General features: G+C 46.1%; 1 protein-coding gene across 7 annotated transcripts in view; it reads left to right on the plus strand.

The window, feature by feature from the left end:
- Nucleotides 1–20,172, plus strand: part of FEZ1 (fasciculation and elongation protein zeta 1) — a 43,039-nt gene extending 22,867 nt beyond the window's left edge. For all 7 annotated transcript variants that reach the window (XM_086385511.1, XM_086385507.1, XM_086385513.1 and 4 more), the window contains exons 4-10: nucleotides 3,369–3,455; nucleotides 5,374–5,542; nucleotides 8,644–8,915; nucleotides 9,894–9,974; nucleotides 12,503–12,578; nucleotides 16,764–16,829; nucleotides 19,816–20,172. In XM_086385511.1, coding sequence (XP_086241637.1) covers nucleotides 3,369–3,455; nucleotides 5,374–5,542; nucleotides 8,644–8,915; nucleotides 9,894–9,974; nucleotides 12,503–12,578; nucleotides 16,764–16,829; nucleotides 19,816–19,832 — 768 coding nt within the window. In that variant the 3' untranslated portion in view covers nucleotides 19,833–20,172. The remainder of the gene's footprint in view (nucleotides 1–3,368; nucleotides 3,456–5,373; nucleotides 5,543–8,643; nucleotides 8,916–9,893; nucleotides 9,975–12,502; nucleotides 12,579–16,763; nucleotides 16,830–19,815) is intronic.
- Nucleotides 20,173–27,903: the final 7,731 nt, after the last annotated feature.

Below are 27,903 nucleotides of genomic sequence, written 5' to 3' on the forward strand. Positions count from 1 at the left end.
GTAGATTCTTTACTCCTGAGCCACTAGGGAAGCCCTGAAATATCCTTCATCTCTGGTTATACTCCTTGTTTTGAAATCTACTTTGTCTGATATGAATTTAACCACAAAAGCTTTCTGTTGCTGTTAGGTAAACATTTTTCAATCCTTTTACTTTTCACCCATCTGTGTCTTTAAAAATATATCTTTTATAGATTATATGTAGTTGGCTCTTTTATATTTAGTCTGACCATGATGATCTGTGCTTTTTAGTTTATTGTGTTTAGTTCATTTGCATAGTGTTTAATTCATTAACTTTTAATGTTAATAGTTTGTGTTTAGGCATACCATCTTGCATTTCTATTTGTTCCACCTGGGTTTTTCTTTTATTGTTGGTATTCCTCTGTTTCACCTTCTCTGCCTTCTTTTGGGTTAATTGAATACTTCTGGTCTTCCATTTTATTTCTGCCATGGATTTTTGGTTATACTTCACTCTTTTATTAATTTAAAAATATTTTTTAAATTATGAAAATATGATAACACTTTCATATTATCATGTCATATCATATAAAAGTACAATATGAAAGTTTACAGGAAAATCAAAAAATACAGAACAAAGTTACATATAGTCCCACTATATCTTAAATTATTTTTTAAGCAAATGAATTAAGATTTTTAATTGGAATTTCAATATCAAACTCTCAAAAATTAATAGAATGAATATAAGAGAAATAGAAGAATACAGTAGACTTGAAAAGCACTGTGAACCAATTCAATATAAGTAAGATTTATTCACTTTTCACACAATAAGAATACAAATTCTATTCAAGTTCCCATACAGTGTAAATTAGGAGACACTGGAATATATCCAGGGACATAAAACAAGCTGCAAAAATTTCATGGGATCTGGGGACGTATGAGTTAGGTATAGATCCCATGTTACCAGGAACTCAGTAGCTTTCACACATGTCTGACTCTTTGTGACCCTGTGGACTGTAGCCCGCTAGGCTCCTCTGTCCATGGGATTATCCAGGCAAGAATACTAGCGTGGGTTCCTAGTCTCTCCTCCAGAAGATCTTCCAGACCCAGGGATCAAACCTGGGTTTCCTGCATTGCAGATGGATTCTTTTACTATCTGAGTCATCAAGGAAGCCCTCACAAGCTTACAATTCATTTCAAATCTTGTTTTGCCCACGCCTGACAAATCAGACTAGTACACTGTACAACAGAGAGAAAAGAGAAGGCTCTAATTAGGAGTCATCCATGCTGCTGCCCAGCTTCCATGCTTCCATAATGTCTGAATGGCAAGAAGGGTCAATGCCTAAAAACTCTCTCCCCGCCTTCACCAGGAGCCCAGGGGGAGGACCTTGGGCAGGGGGCTGGGGTAGTTGAAAGATGCAGTATTAACAGTCAGTGAGGTAAACTCGCTAAAATTGGCCATATCTCAGAAAATGTAAATATTCCATTTAAAAAATAGATTTACTAGGACAAAAATTCTGCTTAGAGACTGACTCACACTGGCTGTCAGATGCTTATATATTATTATGAAAAATAATCCAAACAAGAAAATAAAACTTTCTGAAGTTAGGTAGGAGCCTAACTCCTACCACAGGATTTCCTAGCCCTAAAGAAAGTTCTACCATGAGAGAGTAGCTGTGAAGAAGCCTACAGGAGTTTCCTTCTACACAGCTGGGAGCTGTGGGAAGCAGGCATGTACCACAGGCGGTGGGCTTGGCAGAGAGAGGAGCATATGGGTTCAACAGCAGAAATAGATGTCACCATCTGGCACAAAAGCCCCTCAAATAATCCCATTACCTCGCTGTCCTACCCCTTACCCAGGTTGAGAGCAGATGGCCTTTGAGATTTTTGTTTTTGTTCTTTTATGACATAGTCCTGGTTTTAAGCAAAAGTAGATAGAAGGCGATACATTGTTGGGGGTGCCTGCCAAGGTAGAGTTTAAGGAAACGGGGAGATGTTTCTGAGGATGGATTCCCTCTGACATGACTGCTTGGACTGGAACAGGGGTGTTTCCTGGGGGTGCTAATTAGAACAGGAAATGTGTAATCCCCAGTAGTCAGACAGACCAGCATGCCAGCTGTTGGTGTACAAGTGAAATTGATTCCTGGATGAGAGGTGTCTGCAGAAAGATTTCCTGGAGGCACTTCTTGCCAGGCTGGAGATGACTTTCAAATGAGACTCCTGGACACAGACAGCTTGTTAGTTTGTTAATGGCTAGTTGTTCAGTCACTCAGTCGGGTCCTACTCTGCGACTCCACGGCAGCACTCCAGGCTTCCCTGTCCTTCACTATCTCCTGGAGTTTGCTCAAACTAATGTCCATCGAGCTGGTGATGCCGTCCAATCATCTCATCCTCTGTCTCCCCCCTTCTTCTCCTGCCTGCAGTCTTTCCTAGCTTTGTGCTTATTTGTGCAGGATTTGACCAGCAGTACCAGGCCTCTTGGGACACAGATAGCAAAGTCAAACACGTTGTGAATACCTTGCCGGGCTTCAACATCTAGAACCTCGATGGTTGTTGACTTTCAGTCTTGCTTGGGATGGAATTTTGGAGACAGTGCAAATATTTCAGTATTTGCTATTGCCGTTGGAGTTTGTTCTTTGGTTTGTGTGGTCAGGTTGTTCCATGGCATGTCCTGTGGAGCTCTGACACATCCTTCATCCTTCATCAGCTATGACACCATGCCTAGATTCCAACACGATGACTTTTTGTCAGATTTTAAAAGCATGACTATTTGGGCTGGAACAACTCACCCTTTATGATATCTGCATGCTAAGTGGCTTCAGTTGTATCTGACTCTGTGTGACACTATGGACTGTAGCCCGCCAGGCTCCTCTGTCCATGGGATTCTCCAGGCAAGAATACTGGAGTGGATTGCCATGCCCTCCTCCAGGGACTCTTCCCGACCCAGGGATCAAATCCATGTCTCCTCATTGGCAGGCAGGCTCTTTACCACTAAAGCACCATCTAAAGTAAAATCTGGAAACAGAGTCCCATTTGAAACTCCTTATATAAACAGATGTGCCTTTGCTGCAGGAGTTGGTTGCCATTATTACTCACCTTGAGAAGGTTCCTTGTTCACCTGAAGGTGACCTGTCTATGGGTTAAACAACTATACTTCTTCCCTTGGGTGAGAATGGTGCTGGCTACACATGCCTTACTGTCTTTTTCTGACCATGTTGGACCCAGTGATGTATGCTGTATGGACAGAGTATTCTTGGAATTGAATGAAACTCTGCACACCTCTCAGATTCTCTCTTTACACAGTGGATAGCCAGGGTGGTCTCTGCCAGTGCCATCTGTTCTAGAGACTGGAGAGAATCCTAGTTCTGCTGATGGTCAATCAAAATTCCATCCCCCTTCTTTACCCCTTTCAGATCCATGAGAAAGAAGAGGAAGAGTTCAATGAGAAGAGTGAACACGATTCTGGAATCAATGAGGAGCCTCTACTCACAGCAGATCAGGTATGAATATGTCTTGGTTCTTGGGACTTTTAGTTCTTTTGATAGAGAAAAAGTTTGAGTACGCACTTGCCACATCCTTTTAAGGTGACAGAAAAATGTGTGGTCTTGTGGTGGCTATGTCCTGACTGAGAGTGTGTTTGATAAGGGATTGCATGTCTCTTTAAGACTCAGTTTACCCACCTGCAATAAATGGGAATGTAACTCCTGACATGTGTGTCGGGTGGGGTCCGTGTTTGGTAACAGCCAGAGAGGGGCCCAGCATTTACTGCCTCCATTTCCTGGAGGCAGTAAACCTTTTTATTGCCTTTTTATTGCAACTCATTGTACTTGGTGTCAAGATACTTAAACAAGGGTCCTAAATCCTTGTTCTCACGAGAATAGAAATGACAGATGAGGCTTTCAAGTGATGGATATTTTCTCATATTTCATAAAACATTGAAAATGTTGAACCTTCCTAAAAGAGTCTTAGAAACACTCATTTGGTTAAAAAAAAAAAAAAAAAAAAAAGATATGCTTCACGTTTTATTGACTTACTTACATTTTGGTTTTAATAACTTGTTACTTAGGGAGAATACTCCTGGATCTCTGGATTCCTCATTCAACCTTTCAGTCAACAACTATTTATGGGCACTTGCTTTGAGCAGGCACCTTTCAAGCATTTTTACAGAGAGATTCTGAAAAAGCTCTACCAGGAGCCTTTGGTGCCAGAAAGTGCTTTTCAGTAAAAGGAACTCTTTCATATCTGTGGTAAAGGGTGGGAGATAAACAGATAAGGATCAAGAGATTAAAGGGAACTGGATTGAAAAGAAGAGGTACTAGCATTTATTCTTGTGAATTTCGGGAGGAAATGCAGTTCAGTGATCCAAATTCAATGATAACGACTTCGAGGGAAAGAGGAACTCTGCCATAAAATTCCAAAGAGGGGTCATGTCATTTGCTTGTATTCCATGAACGGCTTAAGTATCCCCTACATTTGTGAGTGGAGATGGGGAAGCTTTGGAATAAAATGGAAATTATTCCAAAGGAGGGAACTCTAAGCGCCTTTATCTTTGGTCCAGCCTAACATAAAGGAACCCACTTCAGTGACCAGTGGCCTTGGAGCCGGAGCCCATCACAGCATCGAGAACAAATATACAGATGCTCTGTTCTGACCAGACTCATCAATGGCTCCTTCCAAAGAAGCAGCCTTTGCTCATTCCCTTTTCTTCACGTGTGAACAATTAGTGTCCAAAGTCTCGTGCATTGTTCAATAGTTCACACTTTTCCCTTTTGGCAGTTACCTAATTTTACTCTCATCTTCTAGAACCAGTCCCCTACAATAGTCTAGATTATAGCTGAGTTTCTTACCTATTTTCTGCTGTCCAGACCCTACTTTTTCTATTATTATTTGTCTTGATTTGCAGTTGTTGGCCAGCTTTAGTTCTTGTCCCGGTGAATTCTGGAGGTAGAGCTCTTTTCTTCTATGTGAAAAGCAGTACATGAGTTTGAGCTGTCCTAGGAACACGGCCATTTCCGGTCATAAGCATCATCACAATGAATGGACTGGATTTTGTGTTCGAGTTGGGTGGATGAAATATTCTCCCACTCAGGAAGAAAGTGCTCAGCAAATTGAAGTAAATGTTCCCTTCCAGGCAGCTCTGCTTTGGTTCCTGAAAGAGCAGTTTATTTCCAATAAAGCACTCATCTAAATGGTGTTCTTGGAAGAGGTTTGACGTTAAAGAGGGCTTTGTATTAAAGGGAGAATGTTTGCAAGCCTTCGGTCAGATCTATTTTTATTATTATTCAATATTTATTAAGTAACAATATTGCTTTAGGAATTTTACAAAGAAAATTAGGCACATCCTTCATTGATCATCCTTCACGCTGAGATATTCCTGCAGCAGAGAAGAGTGAGTGCTCTCTTGTGTACCCTCTTCAGGTGATTGAAGAGATTGAGGAAATGATGCAGAATTCCCCCGACCCTGAAGAGGAAGAGGAGGTCCTGGAAGAGGAGGATGGGGGAGAAACCTCCTCCCAGGCGGACTCGGTCCTCCTGCAGGAGATGCAGGCCTTGACCCAGACCTTCAATAACAACTGGTCCTACGAAGGTGAGGGTCCTGGGGGTGGACTCGTGAAGGATGAACTCAGCTCTGCTGGGTAGGGCATGAGCTTCACGTGCCACTAATAGAGCCTCAGGATCTAGGGAGTTGACGTCACTGTTCTTACTGTATATCAGTAGAGAAGTTCGCATCACAGAGGGTGGGGAGGAGGCAATCGAGCAAAATTAAAATGGTAAAATGAACCAAAGAACAAGTAGAGGAAATCTGAACTCACTATTCCAAATGATGCTTCCCTGGTGGGCTTCCCTGGCAGTCCAGTGGTTAAGACTCTGCACTTCCGACACAGGGGGTGTGGGTTCAATTCCTGGTTGGGGCACTACGGTCCCACATGCTGCACAGAGCATCCCCTGAAAACCCCACATGATGCTACCATAAAGTCAATGAAAAAAATCTACAAACAGTGATGATAATAATAGCTCGTATATTTAGAGAGCTTTGGAGTGCCAAAGCCTGTTCTAAAACTTTGTACGCATAATCTCATTTCATGCCTGTAGCAACCCCATTAGGACTGAGCTAACTGAGTTTCTGGACGAGTAAGTGACTTGTTTGAGGCCATTGTCGGGGAAATATGATTTAAAAATAATATCTCCTCCCCACCCGAGAAACCTTTTCACAGTAAAGGAGAAAGGAAACAATTTTATTATCGAATAAGCATTAAGCCAGAATATGGTGCATATCACAGTTCAATCAGTTCAGCTGTATCCAACTCTGCGACATGAACTGCAGTCTGCCAGGCTTTCCTGTCCATCACCAACTCCTGGAACTTGCTCAGACTCATGTCCACTGAGTTGGTGACGCCTTCCAACCATTTCATCCTCTGTCATCCCTTTCTCCTCCCGCATTCAATCTTTCTCAGCATCAGGGTCTTTTCTAGTGAGTCAGTTCTTTGCATCAGGTGGCCAAAGTATTGGAGCTTCAGCTTCAGCATCAGACCTTCCAATGAATATTCAGCACTAATTTCCTCTAGAATTGACTGGTTTGATCTCCTTATCACAGTCATCCACCAAAGGGCTTGCGAAACCAGAAAGAAATCTCACCTTTACCTACAGGCAATTGGGCACAACCCATTACATTGAGGAAGTTTTGCCATTTGGAGTCAGGTGACGAGTGAGGCCCCTGTTTTGTTTCTTGGTGATGACTTTTCAAAGCAGTGGCTCCCACATCCTTGAGGAAACATTCCTGAGTCCTGAGACTGGCAGGAGGTGTATTTAGCCATGAAAATGAATGACACACATTTGAAAAGGACAGAGAAAGAGATTCTGGAAGAAAAGGAAGGGAGGGGGGAAGTCTCTTCCCTCATTTTCAACAGGGAGAGTCAAGCCTCTTTTTTTTTTCCCCATCATGTGGCACGTGGGATCTTAGTTCCCCAACCAGGGATTGAATCACACCCCCAACAATGGAGCATGGAGTTTTAACTGCTGAACCACCAACGAAGCCCCAAGCCTCTTATTTTTAATGCATATTTGCCCCTACACCACCTTCATGTCATAAGGGGTGGAGCCAAAATTTGAAGGCAGGCAGGTTAGCAGCAGAGTCCACACTCTTAATCTGCATATCGTATTAACTCTCTGACACAGGTTTGTAGTAATTATGATCCTGCAAACAAAGAGGCAGATGAAGCGTGAAATTAAAAGATGTAACACCAGTGGCAAAAACGGGTATAAGCTTATCAGTCTGCAGGGATAATGGTAACCATGCTGCCTGAAGGGCCACGTTCCCTGGGAGTGGATTTGCGTGGGGGTAGCAGGACTTAACAAACGACAGAGAGGGAAGGCGGGATGGTTAGGGTATAAAAGTCCAAACTCTGATGAGAATAGTAGCGAAAACAGAGGCGTGACCTGAGGGACCGAGTCCTATAAGTAAGACCGTGGCTCCAGAGAGTGGAAGCAGGGCGATGTTAGCAGAAAGAATCTGTTGGGAGCCATGGATTTGGCCCCAGCACTGCATTCACAGCGGCTCCAATCAGGCCATTCTCCACCACACAAAGGTCCCATACAGAGAACTGCTCAGTGAAAGACTGGGGAAAACAGCTGAAACGCAGAGTTAAATGGCAAAAACAGAAGGAGGAGGACAACTCCAAAGAGTGAATTGAAGGAGAAGGTTGAAGTAAGTCAGCAAATACCCCGGGCAGAGCAGGGAACGCAAAGAGAGAGGAGAATGGATTCTGATGTAGAAGAAACAAAAGATGCCATTAGAAAGGAATACATTCGAAAAGATGCTCCCGGATCTACTTTAAATGAAGAAGTCTGAGGGGATAAGAATTTAAAATAAAGTGATCTGTGTTCTGTTCTCCCAGGTTCCTTTTTCTTTTCTCTAACAGTAGCAGTAGACTCGGTGCCAACAGGCCAGGCTTCATTTTCCCATGCGTGTTGCCTGTCTTTGCATGTCTCACGTATTTTTGGACACGTATGTTGTGACGCAGGACAGTCAGTGTAGAGAGGCCTCAGATGACTCTGCCTGTTTTGCTGTTGGCTCTGTCTTGATCAGGTCTTGGGAACAGACACCACCTCTCTATTGCTCTTCGACACAGATGTCAAAATCTTCATGTCCCCCTCTCCCAATTCTTGACCCATTTCACGTGAGAAATATTATATGTGCTCAGTCGCTCAGTCGTGTCCGACTTTCTACGGCCCCATAGACAGTAGCCCGGCAGACTCCTCTATCCGTGGAATTTTCCAGGCAAGAATACCAGAGTGAGTTGCCATTTTCTACTCCAGGGGATCTTCCTCACCCAGGGGTCAAACCAGCCTCTCTTGTGTCTCCTGCATTGGCAGGTGGATTCTTTACCACTGGCACCATCTAGGAAGCCTGAGGAATATTATAGAGACAGAGGAAAACTAGGGAGACCAATCAAGTGATCAAATGTCACATGTGTGTCCACCTGCATTTTTGTGGACAGAGTCCACAGGTCTCCCCCGGGGTTGGTTTTTCTCTCCCCTTTGTTTTCCCGAGATGATGTTTTCTTTCACAGTCCATAACTGGTCCTCCCCTCTGGCATGTGCCTGAATCGTGCAGGTCCTTCCGGGCCCCGGGAGCCTCTCCCGTGGTCACTGGAGGCAGTGACCCTGCAGGATGGTCTTCCCCTGCAGGCCTGAGGCACATGTCTGGGTCTGAGCTGATGGAGCTCCTGGATCAAGTAGAGGGAGCCATCCGAGACTTCTCGGAGGAGCTGGTGCAGCAGCTGGCCCGCCGGGATGAGCTGGAATTCGAGAAGGAAGTGAAGAACTCCTTCATCACGGTGCTCATTGAGGTGCAGAACAAGCAGAAGGAGCAGCGAGAACTGATGAAGAAGAGGCGGAAAGAGAAAGGGCTGAGCCTGCAGAGCAGCCGGATAGACAAGGGAAGCCAGATGCCTCTCAAGGTAAGAGGACAGCCCGGCACGAGGACCAGAGGTGTCCAGCTTCTGGGGTCCCCATTGCGGGTCCCGGGACCAGACCAGCTGTGGCCCCAGACAGACCTGTCCTGAGCCATGACTGGGCAGGAACCCCTGGCAGACAGTGAGGCCACAAGAGGGAGAAGAGCCCACCCATCTCCTCTGTGCCCCCAGAGGATGCCTGGTCTAATTGAAGGAGACAGGCTGTAACTCTAGAAGAGAAATAAGTACAGCTATGTGCTTTAATAGGCAAGACTCTAGGAAGTGGGGTGACGGTATTTAAGACTGAGTGGAGTTGTGCCCTGGGACTCTGGGTTCAGAGTCCCTGTTACCAGCAATTTATAGTTCTGACTCATCTCTATAGGAGGTCATTGGGGTGTTTCAGGATTGAAAATTATGACACCTTGTTATAGTGACCAGATTCTTCCAACCAGTGGTTTTCAATCAGGGAGGCTCAGCAGAATCATCTAAGGAGATTTCTCAAAATACCTATTCCTGAGTTCTCCCCGAGAGCTACTGAATGGGGCCTCGGGCATGTGCATTTTGGAGAAAGCTTCCTGGATGGGGACAAGTGCTTCACATCCATCCTTCCCAATGACTAGGCATTTTGTTTTCTTCCCTGAGACATTTTCATTGTCATCTGTCCAAGTTTCCCTGTGCTGCTTTATTTTTCTATTTACATACAGAGGCTGAAATGAGGAAATCCAGGAGTACCTGGGAGAGGTGGGGGGGGTGGGGCTGGGGTTGGGTCTTATCACCCAAGGGACTTACTCAGATAAGAGACTTTGAGATGCTGCTATTTCTTCTTGCAAAGCACAGGCTGAGGTGCTTTGCAAAAATTTTGGCCCAGGTCTTTACTTTCTAGATATAAAACCCCAGGGCCCTGATCTGGGATGGTGTAGAAACTGACAGGTCTGGGTAGCTTAGGGAAGACTTGCCCTTCTGAGTCTCGCTGTCCTCCCCCAGCGCTTCAGCATGGAAGGCATCTCCAACATCCTGCAGAGTGGCATCCGCCAGACTTTCGGCCCCTCGGGAAGTGATAAGCAGGTACGGCCTGTCTCTCTGCTCCCAGTTTCCTTCCCAGGCTCTTGCCACTCGGTCTCCTCAACAGAGTGGGGGATGGGGATACACTAGAATTATCCCAGCATGGGGGAAGATTGAGGGCGTGGGAGGATGTCCTAACAATTTCTTCCATTAGGGTCTTCCATTCGAAGGAGAAGCAGAATGTGTCTTTTTAAAGGCAAATCGTTTTTTGAACTTTTGTATTAGAGGCCATGGTGAAAACTCAACACTCCTTGTAGACCTGTGAGTTCAGTTGCTTTCAGAACAAAATGCGTTAAGGGAGAACCTGCTTCATGAAAGATGCTGTCCAAGAGCTTAATTAGCTTTACCACACTGGGCTTCCCTGGTGGCTCAGTGGTAAAGAATCTTCCTGCAATGCAGGAGTCACAAGAGATGAAGAGATGCAGGTTTGATCCCTGTGTTGGGAAGATCCCCTGGAGGAGAACATGGCAACCTACTCCATATTCTTGCTTGGGAAATCCCGTGGACAGAGGAGCCTGGCGGGCTAAAGTCTGTAGGGTTGCACAGAGTCAGACACGACTGAAGCAACTTAGCAAGCACACTGGCCTCCTAGCGGAGCCAGTCCCACCAAGACTGCCTCTTCAGCTGCCTTGCTGACTGTAACCCACACTGCGGGGTCTCCAGTTTGGCTTCACTTAATCAATTACTTCCCTGAGAAATGGTTTGCATTTCTGGCTATCTGGTGCCTGCCATGTGCTGAGCTCTGTTGCTAGGCCCCCAAGCAGTACAGAGATGAATGAGTCCTGGTCCTGCCCTCATGGAGTGCATAGTCTAACAGAGAAAGTTGGTATGTCCAAAGACATCTTTGAGATCGTGCACAAAACTGTATGTTTTAGGCCTATTTGTGACTGAATCCTAAGTATTCGAATTCTGGAGCTACAGGCTGGGAAGAGATTGTTGTTGTTGTTGTTCAGTCGCTCAGTCGTGTCTGACTCTTTGCGACCCCATGCACTGCAGCATACCAGTCTTCCCTGTCCTTCACTGTCTCCTGGAGCTCTCCCTGGAAGAGATTTTATGAACATGTAACTTGGTCCCCTGAGTTCACAGAGGTAGAACGAAGGCTCAGAGAGATTAGGCAATTTCCCCCAGGCCACACTGCTAGTGGCAAGGCCACGGCTAAAACACAAGCCTCGTGCTTTAGAGCTTTTCTCAATCGTGATGTCAGGCTCCCTCAGGACCTTCCAGGTCCCTCTGGCCAGTGCTTTTGGATAGCCCCCTGGGCAGTAAGATGATTTTGTTGTAGGAGCACCTCATTTCCACCAGAGGGAGCAAAACCAACATCCCAGATCCTGGGCGGGGTTGAGGTTTTCTCACTAGTCATTTTGACAAAAGAGAAAGCATTCATTCTCTAGTTACATTGCAGAGGAGAAGAAAATATCATACGCCCGTAGAATGTTCTCTGCTTTTAACCTGGAGGACCAAAAGCTCACCAGTATTCCTAAATAAATAAAAAGTTTCTAGTGTTAAAAGAAGACTTTGTTAGTTGGAGGGACCCTTTTCCTGGCTAATATGATCAAGTCTTATTTTGGTGGGAGGGAATTGTACTTTCTTTTTTATTTTTTTAAATTACGAAAGTATGGTAACATATTTACAGGAGACCTGGAAAATACAGAACAAAGTTATATATACTACTACTACTACTAAGTCGCTTCAGTCGTGTCTGACTCAATGCGACCCCAGAGATGGCAGCCCACCAGGCTCCCCCATTCCTGGGATTCTCCAGGCAAGAACACTGGAGTGGGTTGCCATTTCGTTCTCCAGTGCATAAAAGTGAAAAGTGAAAGTGAAGTTGCTGAGTCATGTCCGACTCCCTAGCAACCCCATGGATTGCAGCCTTCCAGGCTCCTCCGTCCATGGGATTTTCCAGGCAAGAGTACTGGAGTGGGTTGCCATTGCCTTCTCTGAAGTTACATATAGTTCCACTATATATTATAATTATTTTTTAAGTAGATAAATTCAGATTTTTAGTTGGAGTTTCAATATCAAACTCTCAAAAATTAATAGAATAAATAGACAGAAAAGTAGAAGGATATAGTAGACATGAAAAGCACCATGAACCAAAATATGGGGGTTATTTTCAAATATCTTTTGATATTGATTTCTAACATCCCATGATGATAGAAAAGACTCTGTTGATTTCAATACCTTTAGACCATGGCATTTTTGCACTCTGCTTTATGTCCCCAGATATGTTCCAGTGTCTCCTGGTTCATAGTCTGTGGGAACTCAGAATTTGTATCCTACTGTTTTGTGAGAATTGTATAAATCTTAATTATGATAAAGTCTTCCTTTAAGAGACATTTTCCAAAGATGGGGGGAAATCCTGAAACAATGGTGTGCACATTGTCATGTATGTTGTTGAGAACATCAGATTTGATGGAGCACGTGTTTTTTAGAGAAAAACCCGGTTCCTGTGCAAGTTGTCGACCCCTATCTCGGCCCCGGGAATGGGGCTTCTGTCTCACGTGCAGCATGCCCTGTTTGTCTCCTAGTACCTAAACACAGTCATCCCTTACGAGAAGAAGGCCTCGCCCCCGTCAGTGGAAGACCTCCAGATGCTGACTAACAGTGAGTTCCTCCCATTCTCAGCCAGATCAACTGCTCATTTCTGTCCCTCTTGCCCTGTGAGTTATACCCTTGGTGTCTCGGGTCTGAGGTTTCCCCAGGGCAATTTCTTTTTTATTTTTGTTACTATTATTATTTTTAATTGGAAGATAATTGCTTTAAAATGTATTGGTTTCTACCATGCAACAATGTGAATAACTCATAACTATATATGTGTGTGTGTGTGTGTGTGTATATATATATCCTCTCCTTCCTGAGTTTCCCTCCCATCCCCACCTTCAACTTTTATTTTATATTGGAATACAGTTGATTAACAATATTGTGTTAATTTCAAATATACAACAGAGTGATTCAGTTATTCATGTACATGCATCTGTTCTTTTTCAAATTCTTTTCCCAGTTAGGTTGTTACAGAATATTGAGCAGAGTTCCCTGTGCTATACAATAGGACCTTGTTGGTTATCTATTTTAAATATCTATTTTAAATATAGTGCAGTTTCAATGGATCAAAATGTGCTCCACACCTTTGCATCATGTCCCCTCCATGGGACAGAATTAAAGAGCTCTTCAGTGATACTAGGAGCTGCTTTGTCTTTTCCTGGTTCCTGGAAGGGAAAAGACTTGCCAGAAAAGACAAGCTGATGGAGGAGGTTGAGCAGGGGAACTTTCTGTGGTTCACCCACAGGTCTCAAGGCCATGCGCTCTCCGCCTTGCCTGCAGTTTGAGGTTGCCTTGTGTTCCCAAAGCAGGGAGCTCCTTCTAAGGGACTGACTGTATTTAATGAGAAGCAAGGTTTCTTGGGTGGGGTAAGGCTGATGGGAGAGAATAGATTCTGGTTTTCCTCCCAGGCCCTGACTCTATTGTCAAGTAATATTAGCAAGCATTCAGAGCGGTTGGGGAAAACAGCCTGTGATGGAGAGCCTTTTTAGGCAAAATCTCTTGATACCCATCAGACACTACAGCCCCCAAAGGGCTGGGGCCACAGGGTATTAGCCATCAGTGCCAGCTTGATTTTTTAGGAAGAGAAAAATCCTAGGCTGAGATGTGAGGAAGGGCTCAGTAAATCACAAGGCCATCTATCACCCTGGCAACCGTGCTCTGCATTGAGTAACACACTAACGGGATGCCCGCCGTTGCTGTGCTGCCTCAGAGGGAATGGGCCGCCGTAGGGCTTTTTGATGCCTAAGGGGAGGGAAGGGGGTCTTTATCTATTTGGCTGAAGAAGATAGATACCTCCTGGGCCCATTGCTTAAGGTGTCCAAAGATTTCATTTTTATCATTTTGGAGAACGAAAGAAGACATTTCTGATAAATGGAAATCTTGCCTCCATCAATAGACACCACGTCCTTGAGAACCTGGAAGTTTAAATTCAAAGTGCATCAGCTTCCTCTTAACTCATCTGAAGCTCTTTTATTTGCATAAATATGCACTAAGATTTTTTTTAATGGGAGCAGATAGAAATGAGCTGACATTTATAGGTGTTGGTGTTTTCACAAGCAGCAAGCATTTGGAAAATAATTTGGACAAATTATGAAGGTTGATATATGTAGAGCACTCTATCATGCTGTTTTTTGAAAAATAAAGAGCTATAAATTTATTACAGATCCCCATTCAGAAATTTAGTGTGAAATCCTTTCATTTTAATCAAGAAACAGTGGTTTGTGTACACTTTGAAGTTCATTTAAAAAATTAGGGCTAGAGTATATCCATCATTTAGAATACTTTGAAAACAGAAATGTGAATAAAGGAAAATAAATAGCTTCTTCCTCCCTTCACTGTGGTTACTATATGGTGTTTTTCAAGCATAGTATTTTATGTCTTTCCCATATAGTTGGGATTACACAGGCTATTAAATTTCATATCATGATTTTAGTCACATCAGTTAACATTTGGTTAACATTCTTTTTATGGCTCTCTCTTCTGTCGTATAGACATACCACATTCCAATATTTTATTCTTTTTAAAAAAAGCTGCCAACTTCCCTGAATACCAACTTCCCTGTATGTTATGAGAGCTCTCTTTTTTGGCACATCTGTGTATGGGTTTGTAAACAGTAATTCTTCTTTTCCCAGCTCCTGAGTCAAGAACATAAGCCCAAGACTGACTCTGGGGACTGGACAATTCTTATAAATTTTGGATTTTGGAGACCACCTGAGTCACATGTTGGCTGGGCTGAGTGCAATTATTGTATTTTTATTGCTATCTTCTTGGTGGGCAGCATTTATTTTAGTCTTCGCATGCCCAGCTGCAACGTATTTTCAGCCTGTTATGTTGAAATGAATCCATGTCTAAAAATGCAGAAGAAAGAAAACAAACCATCGCCTGAATGGCCTGAGGTCCACTCTTTTTCTGGGCCTGGCCATGGACTCATGCCAACGTCAGCCTCTGTTTCTTACCCCCTCCTGAGTTTTGGAGTCAAGTGGGCTTCCCTGGTGGCTCAGATGGTAAAGAATCTGCCTTCAGTGTGGGAACCCTGGGTTCGATCCCTGGGTTGGAAAGATCCCCTGGAAAAGAGAGCGGCTACCCACTCCAGTATTCTGGCCTAGAAAATTCCATGGACAGAGGAGCCTGGCAGGCTACAGTCCATAGGGTCACAAAGTGTCGGACACGACTGAGCGACTTTCACTTTCCGTGATGCTGATTTGCAGCTTGTTAAGGTAATCAATGGAGAATAGGACCTCGGAATGGACTGGAAAGTCTCTCGATTGTCAAGTTGCCTCCTGACCTCAGTCATCAGGGCCAGTTGATCTTCAGTGTTTTCTTCACTTGCCAAAAGCAATACATGTACACACTGCTATATTTAAAATGGATAACTAACAAGGACCTACTGTACAGCCCAGGGAACTCTGCTCAATGTTTTGTGGCAGCCTGGATGGGAGGGGAGTTTGGGGGAGAATGGATACAGGTATATATATGGCTGAGTCCCTTCCCTGTCCATCTGAAACTATCACATTACACTGATAACTGGCTATACCCCAATATAAAATAAAAAAGTTAAAAAAATGAAATTAAGTGCAAAGATTATTGTATCCAGTGGAAAAAAAGAGTAATACATGTTCATGGAAAAAATCTGGACCTTATAGCAATACGATGCTGAAGAGAACATGACCTGGGGCCTCATACTCAGAGGTAACTGCTTTTAAGTTTCATGCACATTCTTCCAGATTTTTTTCTATGAATATTAACATTTATTATTTACTCTTTTAAAATTAATATATTAAGTTCCACAGCCTCCTTTCTTCATTGATAAGTATGTCTTGTATACATACACATCTATCTTTTTTTATGAAGCTATTTGAGATGGCATAGATAGCATATACCAGAGTTTACTTAAGGCCTCTATTGATGATGAAATCTCTTGTTGGATACTCCCATCCCTTCCCTCGTTTTTTGATAGTATAAACAAGGTCCAGATATTAATTTTTTTGAAGGATTTTTTTACAGCACTGATTTCTGCATCATGAATAATGAATATGAGAAGGTACTTCTTAGTTTAATAACAGAAAAATCTGTTCTATGAAAAACCTTAAGTTTTAATCACTTTCCTGTTGTTCGCTTCATATGTGGTTCATATCCCTTTTCAACAAAAAGTCTGTAAGCTCCTTGAAGGTCATCAGTACTTTTGCATTTCCACAAATTCTAGTGCTGTACTGGGCATAAAGTAGAAGATATTTGTTGAATTAAATTCATTTGCTCTTAATAAACTGGAGATGAGAACTTTCCTAATAATATCTGTATGAATAGGATGTCTTTAAAGACAGATTTGTCAGAGTTTCAGCAGTGTGACAGCTGTTATTCTTAACATTTGGATTGCATCTGAAAGTTGATTCCTTTTTTAAATTGCTTTATTTATTTTTATGATCATTAAAGACACATAATTCATAGGTGATGGGGAAATTACAGATGAGCACATGCCTACAAAAAGGAAAGACTAAAAGAAAAAGAGAAATAAGAGAAAAGAGGACGTCAACTCATCAGTAGGGCTACCCTGATCCTTTTGGTGGCTTCTCCTTCACCAGCAGGTGAATGCTGGCTCTTGACAGAGGCTTCTAGACTTTGCTCAACACTCAGCAAGTGTCTGATTTCCTTGACTTCTCTCTCACTGTCTTTGGGTTGGTGGACTGTCTGGCCCAGAAGTGAGCTTATGTGTCCTGATTCGTCTTGACTCTTCTCTCTCCCCTCCCACAGTTCTCTTTGCCATGAAGGAGGATAATGAGAAGGTTCCCACTTTGCTGACGGACTACATTTTAAAAGGTAAGAGCAGCCCAGGTCTCTGGGAGCAGAAGTGACCTCCGGGGCTCCCCTCCCCCAGGACTCTTGTCGGCTGGACGCACAGAGCCCACACTGTGGGCCTCCCAGAGCCTCCACACTGGGCCAGACCAGGCAGGGCCGGGGAGCTCCGTGGACGACTGTGAGCGGGCCCTTGCCTTTGGATGTTGCTAGGAGGCCTGAGGAGGACATTCCATCACCCCCGAGTCACCAGCGCAACTCCACACAAAGAGCAGCCAAACCAGTACAAAAGGCTTATTGTTAAAGTTCTGTGGCGCTTGGGCTGTTTAGTTGGCAAAAACAAAGCCTCAGGATACCTTTAACAATCTCAACTACTTGAAAGGCAGCAAACTAGGGACATGATTAGCTACATCCTTTTATAGCTATTTCTTGTTTCATCTTTCATTGTGGATGATAGTTTTTTGTTTCATCTTTCATTTAACATATGCAGAAGTAGAGCAAATGGTGTAGTGCAGCAGTACCCAGCGTTTTTGGCACCAGAGACAAGTTTTGTGGAAGACAGTTTTTCCAGGGGGAGGGGAAGGGGATGGTTTGGGGATGATGCAGGTGCATTGCATTTATTGGACACATTATCTCTATTATTATTACATCAGCTCCACCTCAGATCATCAGGCGTTAGATCCTGGAGGTTGGAGACCCCTGGATAGTGAACCGTCACGTGCTTAGCGTGTGGCTTTAAAAATTATTAACTCCTGGCTGATCTAGTTTCATTTATAACCATACCCAGCTTCTCCCCTCCATATTATTTTGAAGCAAATACCAACCATTATATCTTTTTTCATCCATAAGTATTTCAGTATGTATTTCTAAAACATGATCACAAGATCATGATCACAGCTAGAAAAATACAACATTTTAAAGTATCTTTGAGGGACTTCCTTGGTGGTTCAGTGGTTAAGACTCCACACTTTCACTGCAGGGGGCAAGAGTTCAATCTCTGGTTGGGGAACTAAGATCCCTCATGCCATGTACATTGGCCCCACCCCCGACCCCCGCCGTCCCAAAGTATCTTTGACTCTTCAACCAGTGTTCAGATTTCCCTGTAAAATTTTTTCAGTTTATTTCTTTGAATTAGGATCCAAAGAAGTTCCATACGTTACAATTTCATAATGTTTCTCTTAAATCTCTTCATTTTATTTATTTGACTGCACCGTGTTTTATTTGCAGAATGTGGACTCTCTAGCTCCTGCATGTGGGATCTAGTTCCCTGACCAGGGATGGAACCTGGGCCCCTGCATTGGGAGTGCATAGCCTTAGCCACTGGACCACCAAGGATGTCTTTTAAATCTCTATTAATATATATTCCCTGGTGGCTCAGATGGTAAAGCGTCTGTCTACAATGCAGGAGACCCGGGTTTGATCCCTGGGTCGGGAAGATCCCCTGGAGAAGGAAATGGCAATCCACTCCAGTACTATTGCCTGGAAAATCCCATGGACAGAGGAGCCTGGTAGGCTACAGTCCATAGGGTCGCAAAGAGTCGACTTCACTTTCACTTTAATATATATACAGTTTCCCCTTTCCTTCATCTCTCACATCCTTTGAATTTTATTTCATGAAAAAACCAAGTGATTCAATCCATAGAATTTCCTTATTCTGGCTTTTCCTTGTTAGTTTCGTCCTCGTGGTTTCATTTAATATGTTCTTCCGCCTTTTGCACTTCCTGTTGTCCAGCGGAGCCAGAGGGCTGAACACATTCAGAGCATCCACACCAGACCGGACCGGGCAGGGCCAGGGGACTCAGTACACTAGCATCCACAGTTTTTTGGAAAGCATTAGTTTATCAGTGGTTGAGAACTTCCATTAAGAGACAGCTACCATCTGGTTGTCTTTCTTTTGGGGGATGTTAATATCTATATTAGTGTGCTCAGGCTGATAAAACAGAATACCACTGGGTGGCTATAACATCAGAAATTAATTTTCTCACAGTTCTGGAGAGTAGAAGTCCATGATTAAGGGGCCAGTAAATCGGGTTTCTAGTGAGGGTTCTCTTCTCAGCTTGCAAGCAGCTACCTTCTTGCTATGTCCTCACATGGCCTTTCTTCTGTTGATGAGAGAGTGCCAGAGCCTCTGTGCTTCTTCTTACAAGGACACTAATCCTAGCAGATCAGCACCCCACCCACATGACCTCATTTTAACCTTTCTTTCTCAGAGGCTCCATCTCCACGTATACCCGGGGGTTAGGGCTTCACCATGAATTCTTGGGTTGGGGACACAAACGTCGACTCTGTAACACTTTCCACTGGCTGTCATTCATAGTCCAGATCCTTTTTCTCGTTAGATTTTGCTCCACAGGCGCAGACAACCTTAGGTGCAGTTTCTGAAGGCTTGTAGACCTCAGTTTAGAACCTCTGAGCTGTACTGTTCTGTAAGGATCAGAAAGATGAATCTTAAATTTCTGCAGGATGGATTTAGGAAGAACTCAACATTAGGAAGAACTTCTGGCTCTTAAAGATTTTAAAAGAGCATCCCGTTTCTCAGAGGAGGTTTGTGGAAATGGGTTCTATAAGTCTGGGAGCCCAGGGGCTAGACTTTACCCCTCACGATCAGCTGAAATGTCAGTGAATGTATAAAACTAGTTAACATTTATGAGCACTTTCTGTTTGCCTCTGAGCAACGCTGTGGGCTGGGCAGAGGCACAGGCTACTGTATACATGAAGAAAAACAGACACAGGTTATTTCCCGAAGGTTGTGGTTAATAACAGCCAGACCCGGGATTTGAACCAAGGCGGCTGGACAGCAGAGAAGACCCACTTCATCACTACACTGAACCACCAGCCATCAGTGGCTCATTCTCCTTCTGGAAGGAAAACACGTGATTGCCATCCTTCCCTGGTTCTAAGGGGGCGGGTGGTTCTCTGCTCAGGACACTGGCAAGAGGTCAGGGCCACCCTGGGCCGGGAGGTCCGGCCCCACACTTGCTCTGACATGCCCTCTCTCTTCTCTTTCCAGTGCTCTGTCCCACCTAACCTTGCCCTTGGGAGCAGCCTTGCTGCGGAGGTCACCGAGCAAGAGTCATCCCACCGCAGGGACTGCATGACACCGCGTAGCCTCCGCCGTGTATTTAAACGTGTATAGCTTAACCCGGATTAAACATGAGCAAACGCGCGGGGTCCTTTGCTGTTGGCTTCTAGTCCTAGTAACCATTGGATGCATGACTGTCGGGCAGGGCTGGTGACGTCGCCTCTTCTCCGCCCGTGTTGGAGGGAGGCAGATGCTGTCACCGCTCATGATGTAGTCTGGCTCCAGCCCTCAAAAACAGCTTCCACTCTAAGACTAATTTTGAAATAAACCTTCATTTAATTAGTATGCTTCATGTGCTTTGGCGTGTGGTGTCCCTCGGTGCTCTGGTACAAACCTCCAGAGAAAGGACGTGTCGCTGCCTCCACGCAAGGCTCCTGGGCACGGCAGCGGTGGGGTGTTAGGGGATGGGGTGGTACCTGTTGTGACCTTTGGTGGGTTCTGGTGGCGCTGCCATTGTCCACACAGGGAGGAGGCCATCCACAGACTCCTAAGATCTTGTTGCTTGACAGTTCCAGATGGGGCCACACAAGGTGTGGTAGGAAGGACTGGCTGGGGAGGAGACTGGGAAGTTAGCAGCTGGAAAGTGAGGCTTAGGGGTAACAGGGCGGCTCTAGTGCCTCCTGTTGGGATGGCCGGGTCGACACCCTGAGGTCTGAGGGCTGGACGGCTGAGCTCCGCTGGGCTCTCTCGGTGTGGGGGCTGCGGCTGCTTTCCTGACCGCCCCTTCTGACCCCTGGTGGCCTCTGGCTGTCTGTGTCCTCCCCACCTCCCCGAGGCCCTCGCCTCCCACATGCTGTCCCCGGCATTGGTGACAGGCAGCTGCAACCAGCCAGCAGGTGAAAGCTGTCCGTGTGTCTGGAAGGGGCTCCGCTTTGGCACAACCTGAACTGTCTTGGCTTCCATCTTCTGGCTTGAATGGCATTCATTCTGCGGATTCTCCCAGTCCCATCTTTAAAAAAAAAATCTATTTTTTTTCTTGTGGTAAAAGTCATGTCATATAAAACCTGCTATTTTAACCATATTGAACTTACAGTTCAGTGGCACTAAGTACATTCATCTTGTTGTGTGACTCTTACCACCATCGTCCAACTCCCCAGTTTTTTCACCTTCCTAAACTGAAATTGTCCCCATTAAACACGAACTCCTCATTCCCTTCCTCCTTCCCAACCCCTGCCCCCTGGCTTCTACCAGTGTACTTTCTGACTCCATGAATTTGACTATTCAAGGTACTGCATATAAGTGGAATCAGTGTTTGCACCTAATATATATCGGAATGCATTTTTAAGGTTAACTTAATATATGTGCTACAAACAGGACTTTTACCCCCCATGCTATACAGTAGGTCCTTACCAGCCATCCACTTCATACATAGCAGTGTATATATGTCAATCCCAACCTCCCAGTCCATCCCAACCCTTCTCCCCCGTCGGTGTCCATACATTTGTTCTCTACATCTGAGTCTCTATTTCTGCTTTGCAATGGATTGGTTCATCTGCACTGTTTTTTCTAGATTCCACATGTATGCGTTAATGTACGATACTTGTTTTCTCTTTCTGACTTACTTCTCTCTGTATGACAGTCTCTAGGTCCATCCACCTCTCTGCAAATTGCACAATTTCGTTTCTGTCTTAAAAACTTTTCTCAAGTACTTGCTATGTACCTGCCACTGTCATAATCACCTCGAAATCATCTTGCGTCTCAGCATTGCCCTGATAGACGGACGAGGACACCAAGAAGCAGAGACGCTCAAAGCGGTGGAGTCAGCTTGGCGCTTTGCCTCTTGCGCACCTAGATCTCCACGCCTCCTTAGGACTCTGGTGTTTGTGTGCCACACGGAAAGCTGTGCTTCGTCCCACGGGCAGCTCCCTAGAAGGTCACAGATGGACGCGGGTGACAGTAGAAGGCATCTAGGCACTCTCTCACTCCCTGGGCCTCTGCTTTTCTAGGAGCTCTGCTACAGAGCAGTAGCAATCTCCCCCGGGGGGGAGGGGGGACCCACCAGGGAAACCGCCCCACTGCCGGCAGCTCTCCAACTCAGGCATCCACGCAGAGCAGGGCTTCCATGTGGACGGCACCCTGGCCACTACAGGAAAATGGAAAGAGCACGAGGTAGTTGTACCGATGCTCAGGCTCAGCACGTGGACCTAAGTACCCGAGCTTTGACAAAAGGGACACCTGCAGCTCTGCGTTCCCTGGTGCCACGGTCACGGGGCAAAGGGCCACTGGCAGGGTGAGGTCCTTGGCACAGTTCACGCTTTGCCAGCTCTGGGGGAGCAGTGAATTCCCCAGGAGCCTGCCTTCCTGCCTAGGGTTTGTCATATCTGGGTCAGCCGCTCCTTTCCCCCAATTTATCCTGCCAGCAGGTGTCTGAAGCAGCAGTGACAAGCTAATCAAAGCGGCTGGCAGGTAAAAATAAATCTCAAGTGTCAAGGAGATGCTCCATCTCCGAGGAGGTGAGTCTCGGAGGAGGGGTGGGAGCAGTGACTGCCGTTTCTCGCCTATGGCCCACATCGGGAGCCAAGTGGGACGGTAGATCCATGCCTCTGGTTTTGCATCGCTCTTTCCTCTGTCCTTGCTCCTCAACACGTGGGGCCCAACCCAGCAGCAGAGACAAAACATCTAGGAATTTATTACAAATGTAAAGAGCTCAGATCGCAATCCCCCGCCCACCCATCCTCTACCCCAGTCAGAAGCTGCAGGTTTTTTCCTTTTTGCCATGCCATGTAGCACGTGGGGTCTTAGTTTCCCTGACCAGGGATCGAACCCATCCCCTCGGCTGTGGAAGCCTAGAGTCTTAACCCTGGCCTGCCAGGAAAGTCCCTGGAAGCTGCATTTTAATGCGATTTCCAGGCAGTTGGTGTTTGTGTTAAGTTCAGAGACACTTTGAGAGTTGCTGGAGCCCTGACTCTCGAAGACTGAACCTGGAAAGCATGGATAGTGTGATTAACACGTGACTGCACCTCTCCTCCCCTCATCTTTCAGGAGGAGTCCCAGGGCAGATGATTCTTCAGGCCCCAGTCAGTTTGGACGGCAAAACTCAAGTCCACCCAGGGTGTCCACTCTCAGCCAGAGCACTGGGGAGACAAGTCCTGCAGGTGCCCTCCTGGGCAGGTGGGACTTGGCCTGGCCAGCGGGCTCCTTTACCGAGGCTTGTCTCCATCAACTGAAGGCCTCCATGTGGGTTTGCGAAGCCTAATCTGATCCAGCCCTGGTGAGGAAATGTCCCTGTAGGGCCTGACGCCAGCCTTCAGTTGTGTAGAGTTGAAACAAATGACCCTGTGAAAGTGAAAGTTGCTCAGTGGTGTCCGACTTTTTGCGACCCCATGGACTATACAGTCCATGGAATTCTCCAGACCAGAATACTAGAGCGGGTAGCCTTTCCCTTCTCCAGAGGATCTTCCTAACCCAGGGATCGAACCCAGGTCTCCCGCATTGTGGGTGGATTCTTTACCAGCTGAGCCACAATGACCCTGTGGGGACAAGCTATTGTCCAAATGGAATGTCCTCACACTCCGTAATCTTGTATCTCTGCTTCAGCGTGGGAGACAGATGGGGTATCTCAGAAAGAAAACCCAAAGGGAAGGGTGTTGGGGCAATGCGTTTTATGGGATAAATTGGATTTTTAAAATGAAGTAAACCTTTTGCATATGCACTGGAGTATTTTCTGGACTAGAACTGTCTTCACTTAGAGGTCAGGCAAGAGATGCGAAAAATCCAAAAAGGTGCGCTCCTCTGGATGTCATAGGATGCATGATGAGCCAAGTCCTAATGGATGTGATGAATCTGTTCTGTGGGCTTTGAGCACCACTGTGTCCTAGGGACTCCTTGCATAGCCCCGTTATGCAGACCACTTCGTCTCACCAAAGGCCAGGGGCAGGGGGCACCAGGGGCCACCCCCTCCTCAGCAGAAGCCTGAATCGGAGATGGGGGGCTTCATCTCCAAAGGAGCCAGGAGAGGTGACTCTCACCAGGGCCAGCCTCCACGATTAGTATGCGTGGAGGGGAGAGTAATTAGATGCCGCTCTTGGAGAAGAGACACTCACATTTTGTTGGGGCCTGATTATTTATTTTCTTGGGAGGATGAGAGGAGAGTCCTTAAGCTTTCTGTCTGAGCCTCAGCTTTGCTCTCTTCCTCTCTTCACCAGAGAGGCGGACGTACAGGCCACTCTGCTGACCAGGAAGGTACTTAGCTTCATATTAATGCCTTTCTTTAAAAAGAACAATGAGCCACCTTAGCCCACAGCCCTGCAGCTCCACACCCCCACCCAGGCCCTCATGCATATTCATCCTGCTTCAAAGAGCACAGCATGGAATATGCAAATCGGCCAGGCAGGAGCTGGTTGGCATTTTGATAATAGCTTTGTCTGAAAAACCCCAGAGACACAAGCACATCTAGTCCCTCTCTCTCTCCCCTTCCCTCCCTCTCTCTTCTTCCTCTATCCTAAGTCCCCGTCTTGGTTCTCTCTTCACTCTCCAACTGCCAGAGAACAGGAAAATGAATCACAGAACCAGAGGAGGGAGTCAGTGAAAGGACAGGGGTCTGTCCTCCAGTCCCATGTATTTCCACTTCTTTCTCCTCTACTCCTCCTCAAACAGAACCATTTTGTTTCTCCCATTAAAGCGCTCCCGACCTGACCATGTTGGGGTCCCTGAGCCTGCCCTCTGCTCTCAGCAGCCTCCCCCACTTCATCTAGGCTCCATGCTCCATTCTATCTCCCAGAGATGAGCTCCTTTCTCTTTGTCCTTCCATCTTTCAACCTGGTTTTACTCTCAGTGCATGCCTGCTCGGTCCCTTGGTTGTGTCTGACTCTTTGCAACACCATGGACTGTAGCCCACCAGGCTTCTCTGTCCATGGGATTTCCCAGGCAAGAACACTAGAGTGGGTTGTCATTTCCTCCTTCAGGGGATCTTCTAGATTCAGGGATCGCACCTGGGTCTCCTGCATTGCAGGTGGATTCTTGACTGTTGAGCCAGCAGGGAAGCCCTCAGTATTCCAGCCTAAAAAACCCAGGAATCTGGCCTTGCCCTCTGAACAGAACGGAGGGCATCATCTGCAGAGGCCGGAAGTGAGGGAGGGAGGGCTGCTGTCATACTGTCAGTTCACTGACCTCACGCGTCCATCTCTACTAGAAAAGGACGCAGAGAAATTCCTTAAGGGCTTACGTCCTGCCCCTCCTCCCAAATGTAAATAGTTCCAGTGGGAGCCAGTGGACTAGTGGGCAGATGATCTGTTGTGGGAGAAGCAGCTAAGGTCTGGATCCTACTTCTTTAAACTTTTTTGGCTGCACTGTGCACCATGTGAAATCTTAGTTCCCCAGCCAGGGATTGAACCAGCATGTCCTGCATTGAAGCACAGAGTCTTAACCACTGGTCCACCAGGGAAGTCCTGGACCCCATGTCTTTGAAGTCTGTTTCATCTCAGAAACTAAGAGGAGGAAAGCAAAGGCAGATGCAGGCATGCATGGACCTCCAAGGAATTCAGGGACCAGAGGAGTCTCTTCCCTTGGCCTTGAAGCTCAGCCCTGATCAGGCCAAAGCTCAGGAGGCAAATTATCTCAATCAAGGAGCGTGGGTTTGAGGCCTGGGGTCAAATCCCAGCTCTACTACATATTCGCTGAATACTTTTTGAGAAATTTAATTTCTCTATCTCCTTATTTTGGGGCTTCCCAGGTGGTGCTAGTGGTAAAGAACCCGACTGCCAATGCAGGAGACATAAGAGACGTGGGTTCGATCCCTGGGTCAGGAAGATCCCCTGGAGGAGGGCATGGCAACCCACTCCAGTATTCTTGCCTGGAGAATCCCATGGACAGAGGAGCCTGGCGGGCTACAGTCCATGGAGTTGCAATGAGTCGGACATGACTGAAGTGATTTAGCATGCACACATTTCCTTATTTTAGAAATGGGAATATTAATATTAGCAATAATACCAGTAATTCTCTCAGGGTTGTTTTGAATCATTTACAGTATCTAGCATATAGGCAAAGTGCTCAAGAAATTGTGACTTTTATTTTTGCTGGTAAACTTCAAGGAACATAAGAGAAAGAACTGAGCCCAGGGCTTCTTGAGCCTCATCATTTTTTCAAACCAGTGGTCACAGAAGATCTGAAAACAAGACCAAAACAAGACAGGGTGTGACCTGTTCCCCTAAAATCAGCCCCACCGCACCCTTTATGCTCTCTAAATCCTGCTTAGTGGTGGCCCATCTGACTCTAGAACCCATGGCCTCCAGGCTCTCCTGCATAAAGAGACAAGCAAAGAGCTGGATCATGTTCTGATTTCTCAGCAATTTCACTCAAGGCAGGCAGTGGAGGAGGGGCAGTGCAAAGTCACATTTATTTTTGCACTTAGAGAAAAGATTCTATTTTCACTGGCAAAGAGACAGGTGGAGTGACAGCAGAGGAATCACACAGACCACCCCAGACACACTTTGAGAAGCCTCACATGCTTTGTGATTAGGCCACACAGGTGGGGCCTAAGGAGCTTTCTGGTAAATCAGTTGGTAAAGAATCTGCCTGCAATTCAGGAGACACTGGTTCAATCCCTGGATGGGGAAGATCCGCTGGAAAAGGGATAAGCTACCCACTCCAGCATTCTTGGGCTTCCCTGGTGGCTCAGCTGATAAAGAATCACATGCAATGAGGGAGACCTGGATTTGATCCTGGGTTGGGAAGATCCCCTGGAGAAGGGAATGGCAACCCACTCCAGTATTCTTGCCTGGAGAATTCCAAGGACTATATAGTCCACGGAGTCGCAAAGAGTCCGACACGACTTTCACTCTAGAGGTTGGGGAAAGGTGTTGCAATCTCTCGCATAGGCGTTAAGCCTGGAAGACCGCCACTTCCTCCCCCCGCCGCCAGAGGGCAGCTCTCAGCTCGCAGGGTGGAGGTTGGCGAGATCACCGGGAGACACTGGGTTCCCTCGCTGGACGTGGATGGTAAAGGTGGATGACAATTTACAATGCTGTGGATGGGGCTCACACAGAGGGTGAGAAAGTTGGGTTTAATGACCTTAAGTTCCCTTTCCGGGACTGAGAAACGATTGTTTTCACTCTAGGCTTGGATCCTTGTCACCTGCAAAGACCCCTGGAGGGGGAGGTACTGAGGGCCACAAGGCTCTTTCAGTTCAGAGCGACTGGCCGCAGAGCTTTTTCCGAAATCAGGCTTGGGTGAGACAGTGATTCGGCATCTCTGGGTTGCTATTCAAAATGCACTGACCTCGGCCCACCGTTGGAGGGTCTGCTGTAGCAGATCAAGAATAGAACCTGGGTGCCTGCACCTCCAAAAGCCTGCTCAGCAATTCTAAGGTGCCCCCAGCAGAGTAGTCCAAGGGTGGGAGTTGGGATGTCATAGATGAAGATGGCCTTGAACCGGGAGGTGCTGGGGGATTTCATCACAAGAGTGCTGGGTTATTTCATCTCCTTCCAAAATGTTGAGGGACTTCCCTGGTCGCTCAGACAGTAAAGTGTCTGCCTACAATGTGGAAGACCCGGCTTTGATCCCTGGGTCGGGAAGGTCCTCTGGAGAAGGAAATGGCAACCCACTCCAGTACTCTTGCCTAGAAAATCCCAGGGACAGAGGAGCCTGGTAGTCTACAATGAATGGAGTCGCCAAGAGTTGAACATGACTGAGCGACTAAACTTTCCAAAATGTTGACCCCACGTGGATACCGAGCACCATACAGTCAAAGGGGCAGCAGGAAGTGTGGAGAAGCCCGGCTGCTGGGAGCCTGGGTGGTGATGTGGTTTCAGCTTCTCCAGCAGGGTGGGGGCTCCCAACAGAGGAGCGGCACTCCTAGGAGATGCTGGGGGCTCGCAGTACTGTCATCTGTAGGACAACATAGAAGATCCCCCGAAGGCGGACTTAGCAACCATCCCTTCTCGCTTTCTCACTGTACAAGGGAGGAAGTAAATTTAGATGGTCCCTGTGTGTGAGGGGCTGTATTGCCAGAGTCTTCCCCCAAATCCAGGGGAATCCAGTGTTCTTCCTTTTGCTGCAGAGGAGCCACGGGAGGCCCAC

This window comes from Bos grunniens, chromosome 29, assembly GCF_055505025.1.
Source record: "Bos grunniens cultivar Pamir isolate PY7600 chromosome 29, Bosgru_T2T1.0, whole genome shotgun sequence".
Taxonomy (NCBI): domain Eukaryota; kingdom Metazoa; phylum Chordata; class Mammalia; order Artiodactyla; family Bovidae; genus Bos; species Bos grunniens.